This window comes from Onychomys torridus, chromosome 14 (assembly GCF_903995425.1).
Source record: "Onychomys torridus chromosome 14, mOncTor1.1, whole genome shotgun sequence".
NCBI lineage: Eukaryota > Metazoa > Chordata > Mammalia > Rodentia > Cricetidae > Onychomys > Onychomys torridus.
In genome coordinates this window covers 41,498,973-41,508,771 of record NC_050456.1, presented here as the reverse complement: position 1 = coordinate 41,508,771, position 9,799 = coordinate 41,498,973, and the positions used below count along the sequence as shown (strand labels likewise).

Sequence of the window (9,799 nt, the reverse complement as noted above, 5' to 3'; positions counted from 1 at the left end):
TGTGTGTGTGTGTGTGTGTGTGTGTGTGTGTGTGTGTTGTGCATTCCAGCATTCATGTTTGCACATGTAGAAGCCAGAGGTTAATGTTTAGTGTCTTCTTCTACTGCTTTTCACTTCAATTTTTAAGATAGAATCTCTCACTGGACCTGGAATTCATCAGCTGTTTAGACCTGTTGGCCAGTAACCTCCCAGAATTCTCTGTCTCCAACCCTGGGATTACAGGCACATGTCACCATGTGGGTACCAGGGATCCAAACTCAGGTGCTCATGCTTGTGCAGAAGCACGAAGCATTGAACCATCACCTTGACCTTCAGTTTTTCCACTTTTATCCCTAACTTATTATATATATAATTTTCCCTGGAGTTTCTAATTGCATTTCTTCTCCCCCCACCCCCCCCCCCAATACAGAAGAATTCTGTTTGTCACCATATTATCAAAACCCTTTGGCTTCTTACTTATTGTTGGTTGAGCAAACATAATTTCTAGGCCCAGGGTTGTGGTGATGCATTGTCCCCCAAAATATTATGCACCCTAATAAAGTTTATCCGAGGATCAGAGGAAAAAGCTGGCCACTATAGTAAACACAGAGGTCAGGCAAATGGTGCACACGCCTTTAATCCTACCACTCAGAAGGCAGAGATCTGTCTTGATATCTGTGAGTTCAAGGCCACACTGGGAACAGAGCCAGGCATGGTGGTACATAAAGGTCTGGAGGTCTGTGCAAACAGACAGGAAGTGATAGGGCTGGGCAGGAAGAAGAAGTGATGTAGCTGAGCGGAGAGAGGAAATGAGATGGCAGGACAGAAAGGCATATAGGTAGGCGTGGGTGGGTAAACAGGAAGTGGGTCTCTTTGGCTGAGGATCTCCAAGTGGTGAGAACGTGGCTGGCTTCTTTCTGCTTTTCTGAAATCTCAGTTTTAACCCCAATGTCTGGCTCCGGCTTTTTCATTTTTAAGACCATTTAGCAATTTGCCTTATATAGAGTAAGCAAAAACTCCATCTTGGGAAACCTATACCTTTCCACGATCATCATTAATGGCTATTTCTCAAGCATCATGTTTGGTTCATTTACAAGATTAGGGATGGCTAGTTATCACAGCCCTACTCCAAACAATTCTTTAAATTCTAATTTCATTTTCTATTATCTTTCCTCCCAACTATCAATATCTACCAACTCAAGGGAACTCAACGGAAAGGTCTTCTCATTTGTTATTAGTAATTATAAATGTTATTGTACTACATTATGATAAATAGTGCCTTTAAAGTATATACAGTTTTACAATGCCGCAGGGCAGTGATGTGCACGCCTTTAATCCCAGCACTTAGGAGGCAGAGGCAGGTAGATCTCAGTGAGTTTCAGGATAGCCAGGGATGTTACATGTCTTGAAAAATCAAAATAAAATAATAAAAAATAGAAGCAATTTAGGAGATTTTCTATTTTTTCCCCTGTATGTTCACATTAGATACGCAAACTCAAAAGGATAAATAGTATGTTTCAGTTCTGAGGGCAAAGGCTTCCCCAACAGAAGTGCTACAGCTTCGCTCCTGTGTCGCAGCTCTGAAGGGAAAGGTGTCCTGGCAATTCAGAACCAAGGAATAGCAGAGTCACACCACACAATAAACCTCACACAAGAGATTTGTTGGGAGGGGAAAAACAAAACCGGAGGATGGCTGCCTGTGCCTGGGGCAGAAGCAGCAGGGAACTGAGCAGAAGGCAGGGTTTATAGAGAGTTTCTTGGGGGCGGAGGTGGCCTGGGATTGGTGGGATTTGCGTGGCCTGATCTTGAGGCAAGTGGATGGATTGGTGGGATTCTGTTCCTGGTTTGGGGTTTGGGGTCAAGTTAGGGTCAGCGTGTTTTTCCTTCGATCCTGGTCTTGGGGTTAAGTTAGGGTGTCTTTCCTTGGCCCCCTTCACCCTCCCTCTAGGAACAGTAAGTTTTAAAAGAGAAATTTTGGCTTAATTGTTTTAAAAAGCAAGTGGAACAGCCTTCGAACTGTGCTTCTCGATTAGTCCTGGGAAGTTCTGAATTCAAGCTGAATTTTGAATTCAGGTCGCTCCTTGGCTGAATGTTCACCTTACTGCTGATTTCCAACCCCTTTCTCTTACTCCGGGGCGGGGAGGTGTTTAAACGACTCCCGCCCCCGGGCCGCCTGCTTTGTTTGACGCCTCCACCCGGGGAAGGCACGAGCCCAGCAGCCCCCGCGCAGGCGCGCCAAGTCCAAGGTGATATCGCGAGATTTGCGGCTGACCACGTGATCCGCTGGGGGTCTCCCAAGGCCAGCGCCAAAGGGCGTAGACTTGCCGAGGTTGCTTAGGCCGCGTCTGAGGAGCAAGGGGAAGAGCGAGCGCGCACGTCCGGGGTCCGTAGGGACCCGTTAGGTGGGCTGGCAGGGTCGGGGCCGCTGGGCCGGGGCGGGGCGGGCCAGGTCCGCTGTTGCGGGCGGGAGGCCATGCTTCCGCACAGCATGCCGGGACGGGAGGGACGCGCATCCGCCCTGCCCGCGGCCTGGACGGAGGGGAGCGACCGTGGGGGCGGGGCCTTCCGTGAGCGATTTCCTGCAGGAGCCCCGAATGCCCGGCCAGCCTGGGCCGCTCTAGGACCGGAAGCAGTGGAAAGGCTTTAAAAAAAAAGAAGAAGGGAAAAACGTCGCCAGGCGGCAGTGAGTTCGAGGCCAGCCTGGGCACAGGGCGAGATCCAGTTTTAACATGTAAACCACCACGGTGTCCGAATGTCTGGGTTCCAGCCATTCAAAGGCTTCTTGCAGTACCCAGAATTCACAGTCGAAGGGACATTTCCAGAACATTCCGCCTTCCCCGTCGAGTGTCGCCTATCAGGGCTCTGGAAGCGCTGGCCAGGAACCAGCCCTTGACTGGGAGAGGCTGTCTCCCCGCATGTCTTCAGCATCTGTAGTTTCCTTTTATAAGAAGGCTGTATTTGCCCGGCGAAGGTGGTGGCGCACGCCTTTAGTCCCAGCACTTGGGAGGCAGAGGCAGGCGGATCTCTGTGAGTTCGAGGCCAGCCTGGGCCACAGAGCGCTATATTTGAAAGGTTCTTACTCTCCATATGCTGTTTTATGCATGGTTTCAGAAATTTTATTGTTTATTTTACACAGGATCCAAGATGAATGACAACCTGTTTGTCAGTTTGGACAGGCTGTTGTTGGAATTCGGTAGGTATAAAATGAAAATAGAAACAAGCAGCAATGTGTATTAACACTTGACATTTAACCATGAAGTAAAATTACAAAAGAAATGTTTATTTTAGTTTTCCAGTATGAGCAAGACAAAAGTGCTAAAGAAGATATGATTCAAAGAATTAATAGTAAGTAGTTTTGCACGAAATGAATATTTTAGTTTTTTAATTTTAATTTTATAATCGCACTGCTTAGGGCAACCTATAGTTGTTTCTGTGTGTGAGAGGAATCTTTCTTTTGAGTAACAATGAGCTATTTTTCTTAGGGATAATAGTTGTAACTTAACTAGTGTTGCAATGATAAATGCTTGTATTCAACATCATTTTGTGAAGAATTTCTCAGAAACAATCCCTTATATACAGTTTTTTTCCCTTCAGATAACAAGGTCATTTCAAATATGAATTTTTTTCTCTAGAAATAACCAAAAAAGTTGGTAAGTGGCATGCTTTCAGGAAGAATGATTCTGGAAAATAATAAGTAAAATATCAGGGTAATGTTTTGAATTCTTAAAATGGTTTAGTTCTAATTTCAGTTTTGAAAACATAACTGTTAGCTTCTTAGTATTCTAAAAGAATTTTATTACTTTTTCTGCAATCAAAAAGAAAATAGAATATTAATTATTTCAGGGCTAGAGAGATGGTTCAGTAGTTAAAAGCACTTGTTGCTCTTGTAAAGGATCCAGGTTCAGTTCCCAGCACCCATATTGTGATTCACAACTTCTGTAATTTCAGTTTCAGGGAATCTTTATGACCTCTTCCAACCAGACACTAGACACACACACTTAGTACATGTGTATACAGTCAGGCAAAATACTCATACACATAAATGTAAAATTCCAATTTTCAGCCAGGTGGCAGCTGTAGCGGCGGCGCACACCTTTAATCCCAGGACTCAGGAGGCAGAGCCAGGTGGATCTCTTGAGTTTGAGGCCAGCCTGGGCTACCAATTGAGTTCCAGGAAAGGCTCAAAGCTACACAGAGAAACCCTGTCTCAGAAAAAAAAAAATCCCAATTTTTCAAAGCAATTTTATCTTTTTATTATTTATTTAACTACAATCATAAGTGTATTGGTATATTTAATAATCGATGTGCAATGGATGCAGTTTCACATTTGTCAAAAATAAAAGCCTTTGGTAATATCATTAATAAGTAAGTGTTTATGTGAATTTACAGCATCACAGGGTGCATTAGCTTTACATGCCATCTAATCTAGCCCTCTGTTGTAAAAGATGGGGGCAGGGACATTCGTTCTTCTTTAGTCTTATGTTTTTCTTAAACTTCTGGACCTAGGAATAGGCCTAGCTTTGGTTCTCTTGATTTTTAGTGTAAATGCTTGTCTCTCTCAGGCCTCGCTTCCTTTCCATTCTCTGATTCTCCTCCTTTTAGGTCAGCTGCCATATACTTTTTATTTTTCTGGTATGTTTTGAATTTATGATTTTTAGGTAAATAAAACAAACATTTCCTTTTTCAGAATGCCTTGAATGCATTAAAGAAAAGAAAGCAAATGTTTCTAAGATACGTGAAGCTATAAAGAAAACAGATGAGGAAATTGCTTATTACTATAAACATAGTAAAGAAATCAAAGACTGCTATAATAAGTAAGTATTTGACAGAAATGAACTTCTTATCATTTGATAATTTTACTCAAGGTTCCAGAGTTGTTAGTAGAAAATGTTGAGTTGGGAATATAGTTCAGTGGTAGGGCACTTGCCTAACATTTGCAGGGCCCTTTTTATGATTACCACAGACAAGCAAAAATCTTATTTTAAAGTAGCAGTGTTCTCTCTGTCTTCCTTCCCTGCCTTCCTCTTCCTCCTCTTCCCTACTGGTAATTGAACCCAAGGCCCTGGGCAGTCTTCCCTCCCACTGAACTAAATCCCAACTCCCAAGTTAGCATCTATATTCGCAAAATAATTATGTCACTTTGCCCAGTTATATGCAACTGCAGAAGGACTTACAGAAGATTCCACAGAAAAGCAGAAATAGGGGTTATAAAATCTCACTAATTCAGACTTACTTAGCCTAAACAGACTTTTATAAACTGAGAGGGTTGGCACATGCTTGTATTCTAGCACTTAGGAGAGAGAGGCAGAAGAATCAGAAATTCAGCTTTGTCCTCAGCTACATAGAGGTCCAGACCAGGTTGAAATATATAAGATCCTGCCTACAGATAAACAAACAGATGATTTTGCGTATAAGCTTGGGATATAAAATTGCTGTTGATCTTTGACTTTTCAAGATTTTAGATTTCTGTAAGAATTTAACCTAGGGACTGAAGAGATGGCCCCACAGTTAAAAGCACTCACTGCTCTTGCAGATACCCAAGGGTCAGTTCCCAGCACCCACATGGTGGCACACAACAGGCTATAATTCCAGTTCCAATGCCTTTTCTGGCCTCCATGGGCACAGAACACATTTGGTGCACAGACTATGATGAAGGCAAAACACCCATACACATTAAAAAAAAAAACCTAAAAAGTTTCAAGATAAAGACTTAAGAAATATGTCTTTGGATTTATTCATTCATCTTACTTGGTTGCAATTGAATTGGGTTTTTTGTTCAACATTTTAACTGTAGGAAAACACTGTGCATAACTCTTAATATCCAACATTAGAGGTTTCATTAATTTAGTTATATACTTATTATTGAACATTCAACAGTCAATGAAATTATTACATGTATGTTTGGTATGGTTAACAGTTACAAATTGAACAAGCAGATAATAAAATATCATAGTATGAATCCAACTAATATGTTTCCAATTATATATCTGGATTTTCCAAATTAGGAAAATTGGTTGTATATCAAAATGCTTGTAGTGAATATTTACTTAGTGATCACTGTGATCACCTTTTGCTGTTGTTGTTTTGTTGGTGTTTTTCTTTTTCTTTTTCTTTTTTTTAAGACTTATTTATTATGTATACAGAAGAGGGTGCCAGATCTCATTACAGATGGTTGTGAGCCACCATGTGGTTGCTGGGAATTGAACTCAGGACCTCTGGAAGAGCAGTTGGTGCTCTTAACCTCTGAGCCATCTCTCCAACCCCTTGTTGGTGTTTTTCAAGACACGGTTTCTCTGTGTAGTTTTGGTGCCTGTACAGGAACTCTCTCTGTAGACCAAGCTGGTCTGGAACTCAGAGATTCACCTGCCTCTGCCTCCTGAGTGCTGGGATCAAAGGCGTGTGCCACCACTGCCTGGCCACTGTGAGCATTTTTAAATGCACAGAATATATGTATATGTAATCTTTGAACTGCTAATTCTGTTCTGGAGAATATTTTCTAAGAACTGATCAGAAATTTAGACAAATGTTTAAGAATAATTTCTGCTCAGCAAGTGACAAAAGAGGGTAAGTTGTTATGTGTGATTATGATCTCAGTATTGTTATAATAGTAGTAAAATCTGGAGATAACTTATTAAAGTAGTAATACTAGATACTTAAGAATGTGGGTAGTGGTGGTGTAGGCCTTTAATCCCAGCACTCGGGAGGCAGAGGCAGGCGGACCTCTTTAGTTGAGGGCAGCCTGGGCTACAGAGCAAGTTCCAGAACAGCCAGGGCTGTTACACAGAGAAACCCTGTATCAGAAAAAGTTTTTTTAAAAAAAGGGAAAAAATGTGGATAGTTATTTTTCTATATATACTTTTCTATACTTACAGAATGGACATACTTAATTTTTGAATTTGAAAAAATATTAGAAAACAAAATATTCACATACTACTTAGAACAGAGGTGCCATGGTATACAGTAATTTTAGATTTTTTAGATTTTGGAAACAATTTTCAAGTTGTACAATAAAATGGAAAGTGTAAGTTAGATATTCACTTTATTCATGCTGTCTGGTTTTGAAATTCATTTTGGCCTAGTTTCTTTAATCTCAAAAGGGCATAAAACCTAAGAGTCAAAGGAAAAAAAGCTTCTCTTTAGACCCTTTCCTATCTCTTTAAATATTTATTACTGAGCCGGGCAGTGGTTTAATCCCTGCACCCAGGGGGCAGAGGCAGATGGATATTTGTGAGTTCAAGGCCAACCTGGTCTACAGAGTGGGTTCCTGGACAGCCAGGGCTATACAGAGAAACCCTGTCTGGAAAAACTTAAGAAACCAAAACAAAAACAAAAAACTTACTACTGAAGAATTTCTTGCCAAAATCACAAAACTGTGATGAGAAAGGATGACTAATGTTGGGGTGTTAATACAAGAACATTAATAGAATATGTAGTAGAAATGTCACAGCAATACACAATCTGACCTGTACTTCTCTAGTAATGAAAGCAAATTTTATATAAAATGTAATGAATATTAGTATTTGGTTATACAAAAATGCTGGTAGTGGTGGTGATAGGATATGGCCATTTTTTAAAATGTGAACTTATTTTTGCTAGGAAGAGAAAGATTTATTGTTCTTTAAATGACTACATTCTTTTTTGTTTCTATGCCCATCCCACTGTATTCATTTATCACTTTGAGATGGTAATCACATTCAAATTAGTAATCACAACTATAATTTTTTTCATAGCTGGAAGCCAACATGTGATGTTTTTCATAAACATGAAGATTATATGCAAGATCAACTTACTGTTTACCGAGAAAACAATGAAAAAGACAAGTACAGTATATATGTATATATATGTATATATAGCCAGAGTATATTAAGTCTCGGTTCCATAAGTTAGTTTTATCAGGGCATGCTGTGTCAGAATGGTAATTGAAAAATATAGTTTGTATTCTGAGAGAATTTTAAGTAAACAGATGATGTGGGTCTATTTATTGTAAATCTTCATTTAACTTCATGTATGTTCAGATATAAACTATTTCTCATCAGCAACTATTGTAGCAGAATTGTTCAGTGATCCTTATAGGAAACCATGTAAAGGAATACTTACATGTAAAGCTAGCTCATGATAATTTGGGGGTATTGACTTTAATCCCTACACCCAGGAGGCGGAGCCAGGTGGATATCTGTGAGTTCAACTCCAGCCTGGTCTGCAGTGCGAGTTCTGGACAGCCAGAGCTACACAGAGAAGCCCTGTCTTTGATGTATTCGTCATGGCATGTCTACACATGTCTGTCATACCTTGCTCTCATTTGCTTCCTTCTCTCACTACTCTCCCTGACTCTCCCTCCCCACCTCAGGCTGGTGTCCACCGTTCCACTAGGTAGCTCCTCTGCCTTCTTAAAACATGACTATTTCCCACCTCTTAAGATCTCTTCCTTTTCTTCACCTCTTCCTCCCTTTTCTAGTTCTGTTAGTCTCACACACACACACACACACACACACACCCCTATATATAGAAACACATACAGATTAAATCTAGGTTCTACATATAAAAAACCTGTAATCCTTTCTTTTCAAAAATGAGTCCTAAAAGAGGTAGGGATGAAAGTTACAGATTTGGAGTTACTGTCATTAGAAAATCATGCAAATGTGTAAAATGTCTCAAGGAAATGTCCGGAACAAAACCAGGAGCATGATGGTTTAAATGAGCATGGCCCCACGGGCTAATATGTTTGAATATTTAGTGTACTGTTTGGGAATGACTGAGAGCTGTGGCCTTGTTGGAGGAGGTGTGTCACTAGGGGTGAGATTTCAAAAGCCCATGCCTCCTCATATTCTTTCTTTCTCTCTCTCTCTCTCTCTCTCTCTCTCTCTCTCTCTCTCTCTCTCTCTCTCTCTCTCTCTCTCCCTTGTGCTTGTGGATGAGATGTATGAGCTCTCAGCTACTGCTCCAGGGCTTTGCTTGGCTGGCTGCTCCCAGGATGGTCCTGGACTCAAACCCTCTGGAACTGTCTGGAACTGTCATTCCACTATAAACTTTTCTATCAGTTGTCTTGGTTTTGTTGTGTCTTCACAGCAATAGAAAAGGAACTAAGACAAGAAAGAAGCTAGAGTATACCATCTGAAGGTAGAAAATAGAAAAGGAAGAGGAGACTGTTAGACTATTCTTTGTAGATGATGCTATTCCCCAAAGAGTTTGTAATGATTTATATAACAATACATGGCTTTTAAAATCAAGGCAGGCAGTGGTGGCGCACGCCTTTAATCCCAGAACTCGGGAGGCAAAGGCAAGCGGATCTCTGTGAGTTCAAGGGCCAGTCTGGGCTGCAGAGTGAGTTCCAGGAAAGGCGCAAAGCTACAGAGAAACCCTGTCTCGAAAACCCAAAACAAAACAAAAAATCAAGGCTTCAGGGAATAAGAATTATTGTTGGTTGTTTTTTACTTTGGCTCTTTTGTTCCTTGCTCTTTTGGGGGCCTGCCATCCAGCTCCCAAATAAATACACATGGAGGCTTATTCTTACTTATAAATGCCTGGTCTTAGCTTGGCTTGTTTGTAGTCAGCTTTTCTTAAATTATCCTGTCTACCTTTTGCCTCTAGGCTTTTATCTTTCTCTATTTCTGTATATCTTTCTTCTTATTCCATGGCTTGCTGTGTAGCTGGGTGGCTGGCCCCTGGTGTCTTCCTCCTTCTTCTCTTGCTTCTTGATCTTCTCTCTTTGTCTATTCATTTTCTCTGCCTGCCAGCTCTGCCTATCTTTTCTCCTGCCTTGCTAGTGGCCATTCAGCTTTTTATTAGATCCATCAGGTGTTTTAGACAAAGTTACACAGCT

The 9,799-nt window shown here is 41.0% G+C and overlaps 1 protein-coding gene across 1 annotated transcript in view; it reads left to right on the top strand.

The window, feature by feature from the left end:
• Window positions 1–3,123: 3,123 nt before the first annotated feature.
• The window catches only part of C14H14orf39 (chromosome 14 C14orf39 homolog), a 33,056-nt gene continuing 26,380 nt past the window's right edge, over window positions 3,124–9,799 (top strand). The window contains exons 1-4 of the mRNA XM_036205635.1: window positions 3,124–3,172; window positions 3,268–3,324; window positions 4,667–4,793; window positions 7,710–7,799. Of these exons, the coding sequence (XP_036061528.1) occupies window positions 3,124–3,172; window positions 3,268–3,324; window positions 4,667–4,793; window positions 7,710–7,799 (323 nt within the window). The remainder of the gene's footprint in view (window positions 3,173–3,267; window positions 3,325–4,666; window positions 4,794–7,709; window positions 7,800–9,799) is intronic.